Source organism: Lolium rigidum, chromosome 7 (assembly GCF_022539505.1).
Source record: "Lolium rigidum isolate FL_2022 chromosome 7, APGP_CSIRO_Lrig_0.1, whole genome shotgun sequence".
Classification (NCBI taxonomy): Eukaryota; Viridiplantae; Streptophyta; class Magnoliopsida; order Poales; family Poaceae; genus Lolium; species Lolium rigidum.
The window spans coordinates 261059977-261077940 of record NC_061514.1 but is presented as its reverse complement, the minus strand read 5'-3'; the positions used below and the strand labels follow the sequence as shown (position 1 = coordinate 261077940).

The 17964-nt window shown below is 45.6% G+C and overlaps 2 protein-coding genes across 2 annotated transcripts; both read right to left on the bottom strand.

The window, feature by feature from the left end:
• Window positions 1-13638: 13638 nt before the first annotated feature.
• LOC124672691 lies at window positions 13639-16236 on the bottom strand. The gene is made up of 3 exons (XM_047208881.1): window positions 16134-16236; window positions 14949-15169; window positions 13639-14193 (listed from the first exon to the last, which is right to left on the bottom strand). The coding sequence occupies exons 1-3, from the start codon at window positions 16234-16236 to the stop codon at window positions 13639-13641; spliced, it is 879 nt and encodes a 292-aa protein (XP_047064837.1).
• Window positions 16237-16928: 692 nt separating this feature from the next.
• On the bottom strand, window positions 16929-17438 carry LOC124672690 (SOSS complex subunit B homolog). Its single transcript, XM_047208880.1, has one exon. The coding sequence runs from the start codon at window positions 17436-17438 to the stop codon at window positions 16929-16931; it is 510 nt and encodes a 169-aa protein (XP_047064836.1).
• Between the last annotated feature and the right edge of the window lie 526 nt (window positions 17439-17964).

The following is a 17964-nucleotide window of genomic DNA, read 5'->3' as shown; positions in this document are numbered from 1 at the left end:
ACATCCAGCCTCTGCAACAACGCAACACCCTAATGGCAGTACGGATGCACACATCCAAAAAAGATAAAAGAAAACTAAGAAAGAAAAGTCCCTCTATAGTATCCCATGCCTAGGACTCTCCAAAAGCGACGCCTCCAAGAAGGGAACACTGCACCAACGCCGTCGTCGCCCGATCAAAGATCTTAGGTTTTCACCCTGAAGATAGTGCCCACTCTCAAAACAATGTCTCTAACAAGATCATTGCCAGGTGATACGTCTCCAACGTATCTATAATTTTTGATGTTCCATGCTAGTTTTATGACAATACCTACATGTTTTGCTCACACTTTATGATGATTTCATGCATTTTTCGGAACTAACCTATTAACAAGATGCCGAAGTGCCAGTTCCTGTTTTCTGTTGTTTTTGGTTCCAGAAAGGCTGTTCGGGCAATATTCTCGGAATTCGACGAAACAAAGACCAAACATCTTATTTTTCCCGGAAGGTTCCAGATCACCGAAGGAGAGTCGGAGGCGGGCCAGGGGCCCACCACACCACACCTGGGCGCGGGCCCAAGCCTGGCCACGCCACCAGGTGGGGAGGGCGCCCTGGTGCCCCTCCTGCGCCGCCTCTTCGCCTATATAAACCCTTGCGACCTAAAAACGCTACACCAATTGACGAAACTCCAGAAAGGCTCCAGGGACGCCGCCGCCATCGCGAAACTCCGTTTCGGGGGACATAAGTCTCTGTTCCGGCACGCCGGCGGGACGGGGAATCGCCCCCGGAAGGCATCTCCATCGACACCACCGCCATCTTCATCGCCGCTGCTGTCTCCTATGATGAGGAGGGAGTAGTTCTCCCCCGAGGCTAAGGGCTGTACCGGTAGCTATGTGGTTCATCTCTCTCTCCCATGTGATCTTTATGTGATCATGAGCTTTGTATCACTATTAATCTATGTGCTACTCTAGTGATGTTATTAAAGTAGTCTATTCCTTCTTCATGATGTAATGTTGACAGTGTGTGCATCATGTAGTACTTGGCGTAGGTTATGATTGTAATCTCTTGTAGATTATGGAGTTAACTATTACTATGATAGTATTGATGTGATCTATTCCCCCTTTCATAGCTTAAAGGTGACAGTGTGTATGCTATGTTAGTACTCGGTCTAAATTGCAACGGTCTATTATGCACTCTAGAGGTTACTTAAATATGAATTCCGAATGTTGTGGAGCTTGTTTACTCCGGCTTGAGGGAGCTCTTGTAGCCCTACACAATGAATGGAGTTTGTTATCCAACACGAGAGTGTTGAAGTAGCACAAGTGAAGAGAAGTTATTTATTTATGTGATCATTGTTGAGAGTGTCCACTAGTGAAAGTATGACCCCTAGGCCTTGTTTCCGAATATCGAAACTCCGTTTATTTACTGTTCTACTGCATGTTTACTTGCTGCCATTTTTATTTCAGATTGCAATTACTACTTACAATCATCCATATTACTTGTATTTCACTATCTCTTCGCCGAACTAGTGCACCTATACATCTGACAAGTGTATTAGGTGTGTTGGGGACACAAGAGACTTCTTGTATCGTAATTGCAGGGTTGCTTGAGAGGGATATCTTTGTCCTCTACCTCCCTGAGTTTGATAAACCTTGGGTGATTCACTTAAGGGAAACTTGTTCCTGTTCTACAAACCTCTGCTCTTGGAGGCCCAACACTGTCTACAGGAATAGAAGTGTGCGTAGACATTAAGGTATTTTCTGGCGCCGTTGCCGGGGAGGTAAGGTAAAAGGTATTCACATCCTCCGACTACTAAGCTATTTCCTAGCATTGTTGCCGGTGTGTGAGTGCTCGAAGCTATTTCCTTTAGATCCTGCAATTGCATCTTTTTGTTTCTTGTTTTTATTTTCACTAGTTAGGCTTAATGGAAAACAACAAAAAAATTAGAGATCTTTATGAACTTTATATTGAATTAGGACATGAGGTGTTTGAAGAGAGAATTAAAAAACCCATGGAACTTTGTTTGCAAAATAGTTGTAGCAATGTTATTAGCATGAACTCTTTGAACACTATTATTGCTAATGCTATGGAAGAATTTAAGCTTGGGGAAGCCGGTTGTGATATTTTTAGTCCCCCAAGTTTTGAGGAGAAAATTTTCTTTGATGATACTTTGCCTCCCATTTATGATGATTATAATAATAGTGGTATTTTGGTGCCACCTACTATGGAGGATAAAGTTTATTATGATTATACCATGCCTGCAATTTATGATAATTACAATGATGGTTGTGATAGTTTTACTCCCACTATTACTAATAAAATTGATTATGCTTATGTGGAGAGTAATGATACTTTTATGCATGTGAATAAGAATGCTTTATGTGATAGTTATATTGTTGAGTTTGTTCATGATGCCACTGAAAGTTATTATGAGAGAGGGAAACGTGGCTATATGCATCTTAATAATATTAAGTTTCCCCTCTTTATGTTGAGAATCTTGAAGTTCCGCTTGTGTTACTTTTCTATGCTTGTTGCATTATGCCTACATGACTTGTTTATTTACAAGATTACTTTTCATAGGAAGTGGGTTAGACTTAAAAGTGTTTCTTATTTGCTTTTGATGCTCTCTTTTGCTTCAACTTTTATTTCTTGCGAGTGCATCATTAAAATTACTGAGCCCATCTTAATGGCTATAAAGAAAGTACTTCTTGGGAGATAACCCATGTTTTTATTTTGCTACTGTTTTGTTGTGTCTTGGAAGTTGTTACTACTGTAGCAACCTCTCCTTATCTTTATTTTATTGCATTGTTGTGCCAAATAAAGTCTTTGATAGTAAGGTTGATACTAGATTTGGATTACTGCGTAGAAACACATTTCTTGTTGTCACGAAATTTAGCAGCCCCGTCTGTAGGTAACACAGAAAAATCTGCCAATTTACGTGCGTGATCTTCAGATATGTACGCAACTTTCATTCAATTTGAGCTTTTTCATCTGAGAAAGTTAAGTGCCCCTGAAAAATCCGTCTTTACGGACTGTTCTGTTTTGACAGATTCTGCCTTTTATTTCGCATTGCCTCTTTTGCTATGTTGAATGGATTTCTTTGTTCCATTAACTTTCAGTAGCTTTGTGCAATGTCCAGAAGTGTTAAGAATGATTATGTCACCTCTGAATATGTGAATTTTCGATTATGCACTAACCCTCTAATGAGTTTGTTTTGAGTTTGGTGTGGAGGAAGTTTTCAAGGGTCAAAAGAGGAGGATGATACAATATGATCAAGAAGAGTGAAAAGTCTAAGCTTGGGATGCCCCCGTGGTTCATCCCTGCATATTTCAAGAAGACTCAAGCATCTAAGCTTGGGGATGCCCAAGGCATCCCCTTCTTCATCAACAACTTATCAGGTCACCTCTAGTGAAACTATATTTTTATTCCGTCACATCTTATGTGCTTTACTTGGAGCGTCTGTGTGCTTTTATTTTCGTTTCGTTATTTTCATTCTCTGAATAAATTCATGCTTATGTGGGAGAGAGACACGCTCTGCTTTTTCATATGAACACTTGTGTTCTTAGTTTTACTTTTAATGTTCATGGCTAAAGTTAAAAGTTGTTGCATTTATTGCTATTTGGTTGGAAACAGAAAATGCTTCATGTGGTAATTGGTATATGGTCTTGAATAATTCGATACTTGGCAATTGTTGTGCTCAAATAGATCATGTTTAAGCTCTTGCATCATGTACTTTGCACCTATTAATGAAGAACTACCATAGAGCTTGTTGAAATTTGGTTTGCATGATTGGTCTCTCTAAAGTCTAGATATTTTCTGGTAAAGTGTTTGAACAACAAGGAGACAGTGTAGAGTCTTATAATGCTTGCAATATGTTCTTATGTAAGTTTTGTTGTACCGGTTTATACTTGTGTTTGCTTCAAACAACCTTGCTAGCCAAAGCCTTGTACAGAGAGGGAATACTTCTCGTGCATCCAAAACCTTGAGCCAAAACTTATGCCATTTGTGTCCACCATACCTACCTACTATGTGGTATTTCTCTGCCATTCCAAAGTAAATTGCTTGAGTGCTACCTTTAAAATTTCATTCCTTGTCTTTGCAATATATAGCTCATGGGAAAATAGCCTTAAAAACTATTGTGGTATTGAATATGTAGCTTATGTGTCTTATTTCTTATAAGTTGCTTGTTGAGCGGTAACCATGCTTCTGAGGACGCCATCAACTATTACACCTTTGTTGAATATCATGTGAGTTGCTATGCATGTTCGTCTTGTCTGAAGTAAGGGTGATTTATCATGATCAAATGGTTTGAGTATGCATATTGTTAGAGAAGAACATTGGGCCGCTAACTAAAGCCATGAATCATGGTGGAAGTTTCAGTTTGGACATTAATTCTCAATCTCTTATGAGAATATTATCTGTTGTTGAATGCTTATGCATTAAAGAGGAGTCCATTATCTGTTTTCTATGTTGTCTCGGTATGGATGTCCTTAGTTGAGATCTATCAAAAACGAGAAATCAAATGCGATCTATCTCCTTGGAACTTTGTACAGGCGGCATAGAGGTACCCTGATACGTCCCAAACGTATCTATAATTTCTTATGTTCCATGCTACTTTTATGATGATACTCACATGTTTTATACACATTATATGTCATTATTATGCATTTTCCGGCACTAACCTATTGACGAGATGCCGAAGAGCCAGTTGCTGTTTTCTGCTGTTTTTGGTTTGAGAAATCCTAGTAAGGAAATATTCTCGGAATTGGACGAAATCAACGCCCAGGGTCCTATTTTTCCACGAAGCTTCTAGAAGTCCGAAGAGGAAACGAAGTGGGGCCACGAGGTGGCCACACAACAGGGCGGCGCGGCCCAAGCCCTGGCCGCGCCGGCCTACTGTGTGGGCCCCTCGTGACGCCCCGTGACCTGCCCTTCCGCCTACTTAAAGTCTTCGTCGCGAAACCCCCAGTACCGAGAGCCACGATACGGAAAACCTTCCAGAGACGCCGCCGCCGCCAATCCCATCTCGGGGGATTCAGGAGATCGCCTCCGGCACCATGCCGGAGAGGGGAATCATCTCCCGCGAGGTCTCTTCATCGCCATGATCGCCTCGGATCGATGTGTGAGTAGTCCACCCCTGGACTATGGGTCCATAGCGATAGCTAGATGGTTGTCTTCTCCTCATTGTGCTATCATGTTAGATCTTGTGAGCTGCCTATCATGATCAAGATCATCTATCCGTAATCTTACATGTTGTGTTTGTTGGGATCCGATGAATATTGAATACTATGTCAAGTTGATTATCAATCTATCATATATGTTATTTATGTTCTTGCATGCTCTCCGTTGCTAGTAGAGGCTCGGCCAAGTTGATACTTGTGACTCCAAGAGGGGGTATTTATGCTCGATAGTGGGTTCATGCCTCCATTAAATGCAGGGACGAGTGACGAAAGTTCTAAGGTTGTGGATGTGCTTGTTGCCACTAGGGATAAAACATCGATGCTTTGTCTAAGGATATTTGTGTTGATTACGTTACGCACCATACTTAATGCAATTGTCCGTTGTTTGCAACTTAATACTCGGAGGGGGTTCGGATGATAACCTCGAAGGTGGACTTTTTAGGCATAGATGCATGCTTTGGATAGCGGTCTATGTACTTTGTCGTAATGCCCTGATTAAATCTCATAGTACTCATCATGATATATGTATGCGCATTGTTATGCCTTCTTTATTTGTCAATTGCCCAACTGTAATTTGTTCACCCAACATCTGTTTATCTTATGGGAGAGACACCACTAGTGAACTGTGGACCCCGGTCCTATTCTTTACATCCGAAATACAATCTACTGCAATTGTTCTTTACTTGTTCTTCGCAAACAATCATCATCTTCCACACAATACGTTTAATCCTTTGTTTACAAGCAAGCCGGTGAGATTGACAACCTCACCGTTACGTTGGGGCAAAGTACTGTGATTGTGTTGTGCGGGTTCCACGTTGGCGCCGGAATCCCCGGTGTTGCGCCGCACTACACTCCGCCACCAACAACCTTCAATGTGCTTCTTGGCTCCTACTGGTTCGATAACCTTGGTTTCTTACTGAGGGAAAACTTGCTGCTGTGCGCATCACACCTTCCTCTTGGGGTTCCCAACGGACGTGTCAACTACGCGCGTCATACCCCTTTGTGACACTTGGTTGAAACATATGTTATGCAATGATAATCCATGTAAATCCAAGCTAATTAGGACAAGGTGCGAGCACTATTGGTATTCTATGCATGAGGCTTACAACTTATAGGATGTCTTATGCATAACACATATGAATTATTACTACCATTGACAAAATTGTTTCTATGTTTTGAAAATGAAAAGCTCTAGCACAAAAATAGTAATCCATGCTTCCCTCTGCGAAGATCCATTCTTTTACTTTATGTTGAGTCAGTTTACCTATCTTCTTCTATCTTAGAAGCAAACACTTGTGTCAACTATGTGCATTGATTCCTACATACTTGCTTATTTGCATTCATCATACTACTTTGTGTTGACAATTATCCATGAGATATACATCCATGAGATAAACATGTTGAAGTTGAAAGAAACCGCTGAAACTTATATCTTCCTTTGGCTTCAAAACTTTCTACCAAGAATTTATTGCTTTATGAGTTAACTCTTATGCAAGACTTATTGATGCTTGTCTTGAAAGTACTATTCATGAAAAGTCTTTGCTATATGATTCAGTTGTTTAAGTCATTGTCTTTACCATTGCTTCGAATCACTTCATTCATCTCATATGCTTTACAATAGTATTGATCAAGATTATGATAGCATGTCACTTCAGAAATTATCCTTGTTATCGTTTACCTACTCGAGGGCGAGTAGGAACTAAGTTTGGGGATGCTTGATACGTCTCCAACGTATCTATAATTTCTGATGTTCCATGCTAGTTTTATGACAATACCTACATGTTTTGCTCACACTTTATGATGATTTCATGCATTTTCCGGAACTAACCTATTAACAAGATGCCGAAGTGCCAGTTCCTGTTTTGTGTTGTTTTTGGTTCCAGAAAGGCTGTTCGGGCAATATTCTCGGAATTCGACGAAACAAAGAACAAATATCTTATTTTTCCCGGAAGGTTCCAGATCACCGAAGGAGAGTCGGGGGCGGGCCAGGGGGCCACCACACCACACCTGGGCGCGGGCCCAAGCCTGGCCGCGCCACCAGGTGGGATGGCGCCCTGGTGCCCCTCCTGCGCCGCCTCTTCGCCTATATAAGCCCTTGCGACCTAAAAATGCTACACCAATTGACGAAACTCCAGAAAGACTCCAGGGACGGCGCCGCCATCGCGAAACTCTGTTTCGGGGGACAGAAGTCTCTGTTCCGGCATGCCGCCGGGACGGGGAATTGCCCCGGAAGGCATCTGCATCGACACCACCGCCATCTTCATCGCCGCTGCTGTCTCCTATGATGAGGAGGGAGTAGTTCTCCCCCGAGGCTAAGGGCTGTACCGGTAGCTATGTGGTTCATCTCTCTCTCCCATGTGATCTTTATGTGATCATGAGCTTTGTATCACTATTAATCTATGTGCTACTCTAGTGATATTATTAAAGTAGTCTATTCCTCCTTCATGATGTAATGTTTACAGTGTGTGCATCATGTAGTACTTGGCGTAGGTTATGATTGTAATCTCTTGTAGATTATGGAGTTAACTATTACTATGGTAGTATTGATGTGATCTATTCCCCCTTTCATAGCTTAAAGGTGACAGTGTGTATGCTATGTTAGTACTCGGTCTAAATTGCAACGGTCTATTATGCACTCTAGAGGTTACTTAAATATGAATTCCGAATGTTGTGGAGCTTGTTTACTCCGGCTTGAGGGAGCTATTGTAGCCCTACACAATGAATGGAGTTTGTTATCCAACAAGAGAGTGTTGAAGTAGCACAAGTGAAGAGAAGTTATTTATTTATGTGATCATTGTTGAGAGTGTCCACTAGTGAAAGTATGACCCCTAGGCCTTGTTTCCGAATATCGAAACTCCGTTTATTTACTGTTCTACTGCATGTTTACTTGCTGCCATTTTTATTTCAGATTGCAATTACTACTTACAATCATCCATATTACTTGTATTTCACTATCTCTTCGCCGAACTAGTGCACCTATACATCTGACAAGTGTATTAGGTGTGTTGGGGACACAAGAGACTTCTTGTATCGTAATTACAGGGTTGCTTGAGAGGGATATCTTTGTCCTCTACCTCCCTGAGTTCGATAAACCATGGGTGATTCACTTAAGGGAAACTTGCTGCTGTTCTACAAACCTCTGCTCTTGGAGGCCCAACACTGTCTACAGGAATAGAAGTGTGCGTAGACATCACCAGGCACAACCAGTTAAGGCCAGACCTTGGGTTTTCACCCTGAAAGGTAGGACTCTGAACTTCACCTGTGCTGCCGCCCCCACTTTCATACCACTGCTGCGAATCCCGGAAGACCAAGCAAGTTCCTCAACATCGCGGAGACTTTAACCTTCTTTAGCTAATCCCCTAATCTCGCCTTCATGAAATTCTCTTCTTCTGACTTCACCATGGACCAAAAGTCTCTTGATGTCAACACAGAACAGAGCTTCATACCGCTCCCTCCAGAACCAAACGGTTGGAATAAACGCATGGGTGCGCGCGACCGAATACCAGGTGATAACTGAAAGTTCCTTTTTCCTTGTCGAGTTTTCCTTGATAGTGAGAATATGTATATTGTAAGCACAATGTATATTGTAAAGCAACTTATACGTTTTTTCTTTCATCAAGCCCCCGAGCTTTTTGTTGGCCGGTGTTTATATCTTTATTGGTTTGCGAGCTATTTTTGCGCCACACCCGATCCTGTGAACTTCAGGCAAAATATGCATGTTCCATTCGCTGTCGGATCCTTCCGGAACTCATCACTACGGCTAGATGAAGAAAGATCGGCATCCGGAATGTCTTCATCTTCGCGAAAGAAAAACCCTAGGACCACCACCATGAAAGCCGGAACGGCCGGCACCCACGCCGCCGCCATGGCTGGGAACCGCGGTCCATCTTCCTCCTCCAACCCGGCCGGTGGAGGTCAGTAGCAACCCCGCTGCCGTCCTTTCCCCGCCGAGTTCCGACACACCACCGCGTCTCCCGCCATGATCTAGGTAAATAAGCCGAAGGCCACCACCACTAGAGCCGCCGTCCACCGTCGCCGCCCCTGGAAGACCCCCCCTTCGCGCGAAGGGGAGTCCATGGACGCGCCACCACCGCCCCTGCCTTTGGCAACCGGATGCGGCCGCCACCGCCGACCGCGACGGCGGCAGCGGCCATGAGGAGGAAGATGGGCTGCCTCTTCTTGGGTTCGGGTCATCGCCCGTAGCTGCCTCGCGCGAGACGACCCGGGGCGAAGGTGGAAAGGGAGGAGAGGGGATGGGAGGGAGCGGTGGTGGAGGGAGGGAAGGGCGGCGGCAGCGCTGGGAGGGGCGACGGCTAGGTCAGGGAGGGGCCCTGCACAGGCGACTTAAATAAAGCACAAGCGCCAACACATCTACCAGCAGTGATACATATGGGTACGGGTCAAAGATGGAGGCAAACGAGATTGCAATGAAGGCACATCGGCCAGATACCTGGAGATGCGCCGTCGTAGGCTGAGCTCACTAAGGTACTATCTGTGAGGCACGTGTGCTCATTTTCAGCCCAGATTCATAATTTGCAGATCCTCAGCTACTTCGGTGGACGGGTCATATATGATGATATGAAAGCAGCTTTTTCAAATATAAATGGAATTTCACATAGACTAAGCTGGAGAAGATAAGAATGCACTCTTAGAAGAAAATAATCACATCGAATGCTAATGTTTTTTTTCGAGGATGACGGGGGGGGGGGGGGGGGGAACCCCACCGCTTGTTATTCATATCTCGAAGAGGCTACGTAGCCAGTCTATATGTACATCAAGGTGAAAACATGGGGGGGGGGGGAGAGAGCACATCAGCCACTATACATCACGAATACATGAAATGAAAAAAGACCGAAGCTAGTCAAGGTGGGCCCTATCATCAAGCCTGTATCGCCATCTCCAGAGGGCGAGGTCGTCGCATACCCTCCTGAGCACCAAGGCCGATGTGGCAGTGCAAGAGTTGAAGACAAGATCGTTTCGGGCCTTCCACAGCCCCCAGAGGATGGTAGCCAGCCCGGCGTGCCAAAACGGCGCAGGGATGGGGAGAGGGGACGGAAGTTCCCACACAGAGAAGGTCCCTGTGGGGATCCGGACACCAAGGCAGCGCCAAGTCTCCCTCAGAAGGCAACAGTCGAAGAAGAGGTGTCGGCGGGTCTCAACCTGCGGGCAAGCCGCGCACACATCCGAAGGTGCACAACTTTTGTAGAACAGGTTAGCCCTAGTACTCAGCCGGTCGACATCGGCGAGGTAGGCGAAGATCCGCAGTTTCGTGGGGAGGCGCAGAGCCCACAAACAGCAAGCAGAGACATCACGCGGGTGAATGGGCGAGAGAAGCCGGTACGTCATCCGGGTGCTAAAGAGTGGCGCGGCCGGAGAGGCCATGCACCGAAGGTCCGGTCCCTCCCGGAGGGGAGTGGCGTGGAGATGCTGCAGGACCAGGCGAAGTTCCCCCTCCGTGACAGAAGAGAGCCGTGGCTGCAAGTCGAGGCCGTGGGCGGCAACCGTAGCCTGGGGCCGAGTGCAGTGGGAGAAGAGCGCAGCGAACCGCTTCGCCAGCGGGTCGCCTGGGAGCCATCTGTCGTGCCAGAAGGAGGTAGCGGTCCCGGACACCACCGTCACCTTGGTGATAGCCCGGTAGAGCGGAAAGCACTCCTCAACGATCCTCTCCAGGAAGGAGGGGGATGGGGAAGACTCCCCAAGGTTGCGACCTGCATGTGAGAAAAACCAATTCTTCCAGGGTAGTGGGTTAGGTTGGTGGAGTTTATGGACAAAATTTAGCAGCAAGCTCCTGTTCTGCCGGCGAAGATCCTTGATGCCGAAACCACCCCTCCTGCTTAGACAACTGAACTTTGTCCCAAGCAATAAGACAGCGAGCCCCAGAACAGAAGTCTTTCCTAGTCCAGAAGAAAGCCTGACGCCTCTTATCCAGACGCTCAATAACACCCTGTGGAAGCAAATATGAGCACATGTAGTAGGTAGCAAGGTTATCCAGAACTGCATTACGCAAAACAAGCCTACCCCCCGAGGATAAAAGTTGTGCGCACCAACCAGAGAGACGACGGTCGAAGGAAAGGATAAGCGGAGCAAAGGCCGAGGCTGGGAGTTTTGTGGGAGAGAGAGGCAGCCCAAGATAAGGCTGGGGGAAGGAGGAGACGGCGCACCCCAGCTCCAACGCCATGGAGTTGGCGGCGGCAGAGTTCACGTGCATAGGAACGAAACATGACTTATGGAAGTTGATGGCAAGCCCAGTAGCGTTAGCGAAGTCACTAAGAACCTTTTTTAGGCAGACAACAGCTGGAAGGTCGGCCCTACAGAGGATGAAGGTGTTGTCAGCGTATTGGAGAACAGGACATGGGGAGTTGTGGTCTACGGGATGCACCAAGGCCCCTTGGGTCCAAGCAGACCGAATGAGCCGCTGGAGGACGTCCGCAACAATGATGAATAAGTATGGGGAAAGGGGGCCGCCTTGACGTAACCCATTCATGCACCGAATCCAGTCACCGGGGACTCCATTTAGGAGAACGGCAGTGTGTCCGGTACTGAGGATCCTCTCCATCCACAAGCACCATTTCTCGTCGAACCCCCGGGCCCGGAGGATAGCGAGAAGGCTGGCCCAATTGACCGAGTCAAAGGCTTTACGGAAGTCGATTTTAAAGACAATGGTGGGCTGTTTCCGGGCGTGGCAAACCCTAAGAAGATCAGCGGCGTACACAATGTTCTCAGAAATTCGTCTCCCAGAGAGGAACCCAGTCTGGTCAGCATCGACGAGGGAGTGGATAGCTTTCTGAAGCCTTCATGATACAGTTCTGGAGGGAGATGGGGCGAAAGAGAGAGGGGTGGTTTGCAGAGTCCGTTTTCGGGAGGAGAACAAGGAAAGCTCTGTTGATACGGGTAAGATCAATGGAGCCATCGTCGAAGGATGAGAACACGCCAAGAATATCGGGGGACACCACATCCCAGAAGGTTGAGAAGAAGGCAGGACCGAAGCCGTCGGGTCCAGGGCTCAAGAGTTTGTTCATAGAAAGAAAGGCATTTTTAATCTCCTCCGCAGTGAAGGGCGCACTGAAGCTGGAGGCCATGGGAAGAGAACTAGGGTAGAGGGTAGCAAGGTCGAAATCCCAAGAAGTGTTGGAGATAGTTCCCAAGAGACCGACAAAAAAGTTTTTGAGGACGGCAACTTTACAGCTATGATCAGAGATCTCGACGCCGTCAATGGAAAGGGTGGGGATGGTATTCCTCCGCATCCGGCAGGTAGCAGAGGTGTGGAAAAACTTGGTGTTTTCATCACCTTCAAGGGCGTACTTAACTTTTGCACGAGCCCGCCAGTAGATGGATCGCTCACGAATGGAAAGATGGAGGACCTCAATTGTAAGGGTGCGGAGGAGACTTTCCGCCACAGTGAGGGTGCGCCCCTCCTCCAACAGGTCTAGGAGGTTAACGAGGATGCGACAATCTTTCTCCCGCTGGGCATTGGGGCTAATGTTTTTTAGTTTAAAATATGTATACAGTACAGCTCTTTTGCATTTAACATTGTGAAATTTATCCTTGTGGTGCCTACTATGTTTTCACAACGAATTGTATCTTTGTAAGGCACATCATGGCGTATAATATAATTATGTGTCAATTGGTAGAAACCTTTGCTTCATCTGGCTATTGTACATGCCACTTTTTTTTTTGAACTGATTGTCCATGGCACTTGGATTGACTTATAAAGGTCAAGCTATCAACTGAACTATGGCCAATTAGTATATCTTTTTTGCTTTACCAATTCAAAAATATTCATAAAGGGATCAAGAATTACAAAGTTCTCAACCTTTATTCCTGCACCTCAGTTCAGTGTCTCCGTTCCGCTACGAAAAGATAGAAAATAAAACTAGAGAAAGGGAATGTCCACGCTTCTATTTACTGGGCTTGCCAGTTACAGGTTTGAATTCCATCTGTGTTTTGTACAGGTTTGAATTCCATCTGTGTTTTATATACATGCATATGTTCTTAACACAGGTATTCAAAGTTACAATCATAGTTGGTTTGGACAACCATACTAACAGGGTTTAAATACTATACACAAGCTTCTAACACAGGCATTAATTAACGTAGCAGTAGCAGTATGCTTTTCTTAGGCTAATGGATATCGAAAAACTGTTTCATGGTTTACGCTTATTCTTCAAAACTTATTCACCAGCTCATATACGACCCCTCGGAAGCTGTAGATGGACTTAACACATGAACTTCTCTGGCCAATCTAATGATTCACATTTTCATCGGCTCTTTGTATACGCTTGCTCGTCGTAGGCAGGCAAGCACGCGGCAAGCCACGCCTTCCTACCTAGTTAGAAACAATGGTGCAGGGTATACCATTGTCAGGTAATACTGGTGAAACATGCCACAAGTCCCTGTCTAACTCTAGACTGCTAACTCAGTGTTGGCCCATTCCTCGGACACTTTCGTAGTTTATTCTATGTTGGGATACACTGCAGTAAGCCTATGAGGAAAGCAGAGTCGACCAATTCACCTTCACCGAGATCAACCCAAAATTAGTCTTTATCTCTTCAGTAGCAAACCCATGCGTGTCCGCCTTGAAGGAACAACAGTGTTCATCTGTACTGGATGACTCCGAGGCTACCTTCAACTTCAAATTCATAGTGGAACCATCTACTGCAGCAACCACCGACCTCTTTAAGCCACGTGACTCATGAATGGCACCATTGAAGAGCCGGATTTCTTCATCGTTGTACCCACCTATAAAACAAGCGAGACACAAATTGAAACTGCTTTGCACTTCTGATATGACAACTTCTATGGTCGCCTGGACTGCATCATCAATACGTGATACAGTTATGTCAACTGAGCCACAATCCCCATATATGCGTTTCGTGAATGCACGATTCCATGTGCCCCACAGGTCGTCTATGGCTGATATACCATCGATAAGCTGCAGATCACCACAGGTCGTCTTGCACCTCATGTCATATTCGACTAGAGCAGTGCCATACAAATCTATCCCTCTCTTAGGGCCAGTCATGTTGATGAGAGAACCCTACAAAATCGTTATTATTTAGTAGCTGTTCATATAAAAGTAAGAAACAACTAAAGCTAAATACTTCTCTTATATATATATTTTACTTGTAACAACATTTACTTGATGGATAGTTTACAATTGATGACCAAGATACTTGTCACATATCTAATTGACTGGTTATAACGTGCACAATGGTGTCAGGGAGGAAAATCGCCCCTCGATATTTATTTGACTGTTCGAATCCCAAATATTTAGTACATAAGCCTGTCAAAATGAAAAGATAAGATAAATTACTTGTAGTTATTCAGTCATTCATGCTATGCGTTTTCATATGCCCGTAAACAGAACTGTGGCGTACTGCCAAAGAGTCCAAAACTATTCTACTCTATTTGATTTTGTTTGGCATACATGATACTCAGATAGTTTCACAACTTAGAATATTCATAGAAAACATCATTTCATTTGGTATAGGGTGGCTGCTACAATCCAAACTACTGCTCTGCTACAGTTGGGCAGATTAATCACATGGAAGCATCTTTAATGATGCTAAAGAGATTAAGTGGCTGTTGTATGCTATTGGGAGTATGTACTGATATAATCTCATATATTTTATCCATGCGCTACGGTTGGCAGCATCCGAGCCAGAGATAACTTATGCGGTATGGAATACTTAGGGGGCGAATACCTAGTTAATTTTATACTTGATGGGGTTATGTAATTTGGGGCGCTAGACTTATTCCTTGAAATAATTACAGATAAGTATGGAACTGCACCTGCTTGACGATGAGGGGATCGTTCCTGCTTATATTGACAAGATAATTAAGCAATGGATCCATATGATCCCGCACTGCTACGTATCCATACAGCTCTACTGAGCCAAGATTCCCAGAAAGTTCAGCCAACTTTAATGAGAAAATTTGCAACAAGCGAGTAGGTATATGCCGTATGCAAGTTCCATTATAAAAGACGCAATCTGTGGGATCTGGCAACCGAGCTTCATAAAAAAAAGTCATATTGTAATTGAAATCAATACATGTAAAAGTATTTGCTATATGAAAAGTAAATGTGCTGCTTGATGATTCCATAGCCCTATTGGAAGTTTTACTTTTCATCTCAGTGGAAATTATCACTTTATTTTTACCTGGAATTCTGCTCCCTCAATGGTTTTTGGTTTAGGGAATCCAACAAAATAAGAGAGTAAATTTTAATCCCCATTGAAAAGGAAAATGTCCATTTTACTCTCCCAGAATATTTCATAGCCCCCAAAACAATTTATTGGTGTAGTTTGCCCCCAAGTATACTAGACAAGTTATTACAACCTTGATGAAAATACTCTATCTAAAAGTCGTCTTCTAAGTTGACTTTTTTTGATAGATAACAACATACCCTATTAAAATATATTTTTATAAATTTATATGCCTATTTGCATTAGGTGGGAGCAATTAAAACTATATAACACACATGGTACAAAAATACATGATAAACATAACATATTCCATCGCCTCTAAAATTTTGAACATAAAAGTAATGAGAAAAAAGGATAAATAAATATCATGATGAAGAGAACTGAACCCTTTCTGCCAAAAAAATAAACTTGTGTGCGGTGGGGGTGGGGGTGGTGGTAGGGGAGGTGAACCAAACTAGTTTAGGTAGTTGTCTGGAAAGTCAAAAGGCTTCAGGGGAGATACGATGACAAATGAATTCACAACCTAAAAGTAGGGTAAGATTATTTTCCTCTCCACTTTCGCAAAATCTAACGAATACAACCCCTGAGTACCACTTTGGCAAGTTTCCCTTCTATACATGGCAATGCATCGACATTTAACTTGTATAAAAGGAAAAAAAAAGTAAAGAAAATTAGCCTCATGATTTCAACAGAGAATATATCAGTTGACCCTATTACTTGGAAACTGCACTGATAACAAATGGAAATACGAAAGAAGTTGTTGATCACTTACTCTCATTACGGTCGGCAACCATATAGTATCTTTTCCAACTATGACTGGCCCTGTATATAGAACCATCACTGTGTCTGCCTTTTGCAAGTTTTTCCAATTCCATGGGGATTACATCGTCAGGATCTTTGGCTGCGATCCTTGGGGATTACACAAGATAGACACATGAAGGGTAAGTAATAACCTAACGTTGTTCAGAGCCGAGATCCAAAATTATAGCAACGAACTAAGGGCGCAAAAGTTAGCATCAAGATGAAGAAAACATACTGCTGGGAAAGACAACGGACAGCTGGATTGGGAGCCAGAATGAATGGGAGAACTCGTGGTACAAGCGTCGGTGTCGACAAGCAAGGTGGGGTAGAGGCCATGGAAGTGAGGGCAGGGCGAGAGGTAGAGGAGACGCGGTGCATTGGGTGATGAGAGGCGGCGACGCCAGGTCGTCGGAGGAGACGAAGAATAGGGTGGAGGATTTGCATCTCAGGGCGGCGGCTGGAGAGGTGGGGTGTGACGGGAAGGTGCAGGGAAAATTGCTGAACGCGCGGCTTGCTTTATATGCGTCCGTCAGTGAAATACTGAGTACATACATGGGTTAAAATCTGGTGCAGTGCGGTCATATAAATCTGAATGAAATCTGATGCAAACTGTCACAAGTTACATATACACTCGGTGCAAAGCGAAATATACTGCGCATAGAACGTTCAATCATCACAATCACTTGTTGCACAATCGGTTGACGGCATCCACCGTGGGAGCCGCCCTGGCTGCAATGCCGCCGCCGGCGCCGGCATCATCTCATCATCAGTGCGGCGGCTTGAAGACTTGGGAGTAGTGCGAGACGACGGCCTCCTGCACCATCTTCCTCGGGTCGCCCGGATCGCGCCCCCACCGCACCTCGCTCATGTTGGGCGTCTCGACGAAGAGCATGGTGAACTCGCCCACCTTCTCCACGCGCCCCCTCTTGCCGGCGCGCAGCACGAGGCTGCTGCCCCTGTGGTAGGAGAAGATGCCGCTGGTGAGGCGCACGATGTCCCCGGGCTCGAAGGCGTCGCACTCGGCGCCCCACAGCAGGAAGTGCGCCGCCGCCGTCTCGTCGGCCACCAGCAACAGGCACGTCTCCTCCCTGCCGTGCGCGTGGGCCGGCCGGGCCGCCTTGTCGAGCACGATGAACGTGGTGTTCACCGTGTTGGTCGCCGCCGGGACCAGGTCCTTGAGCTGCACCCCGTTTCTGCCGCCGCCAGCAGGTGGCGCGTCGCCCTGCAAAATGCAGAGTAAGTCAAGTGCACCATGGACGAACAGGTTTTCTTGCATCGCAATATTTCCGATGTCGCTGCATCGAATTCATGCTCAGCTCAGTGTTCTTGGTGAAGCAGCGTTCGGTTTCCATCGAGCATTTGAACGAACACCTTGTGGCCGTCCGAAGGAAGTTTTCGAAACCAACGTGCAGGCAACGGAACCAAACGCGTGAAAGGAGGGGAGAAGGAAGATGAAGATAGCGGCGGGCTCACCCCTTTGTGCGCCATCGTGATGACGCGAGCTCGCCTCCCCGCCGCCTGAGTGAGCCCTCGCTCCTCGCAGTCCTCCCCGCCGGCGAAACTGGCTCGCCCGTGCGTCTGGTTCTGGTCCTCCCTACTTTTTGTTTGCTTTTGGTGCAGCCCGGTCGTGTTGATCGCGCCAGGGTCGGAACCCACTTCGTCCGACCGGACCGGAGCCGTCAGACGAACCGCGTCCCGCTTCCACCTCCGTCTACCCCGAGATACGACTCGTCCTCACTTGGCTCCTCCTGCCCTGCGCAATTCCCCCCGCCACCTTCGCCGCCGGCCACCGCAGCCACCGT

What these genes read in the sequence shown, in the direction of transcription:
- LOC124672691 (XM_047208881.1), bottom strand. Translation starts at nt 16,236, where the DNA reads ATGGAATTGGAAAAACTTGCAAAAGGCAGACACAGTGATGGTTCTATA. An exon ending in GGTTGCCGACCGTAATGAGA is followed by an intron (nt 15,170 to 16,133) that starts GTAAGTGATCAA and finishes TTTTTTATGAAG; the next exon opens with CTCGGTTGCCAGATCCCACA. An exon ending in ATCCCCTCATCGTCAAGCAG is followed by an intron (nt 14,194 to 14,948) that starts GTGCAGTTCCAT and finishes ACGATTTTGTAG; the next exon opens with GGTTCTCTCATCAACATGAC.
- LOC124672690 (XM_047208880.1), bottom strand. Translation starts at nt 17,438, where the DNA reads ATGCAAGAAAACCTGTTCGTCCATGGTGCACTTGACTTACTCTGCATT.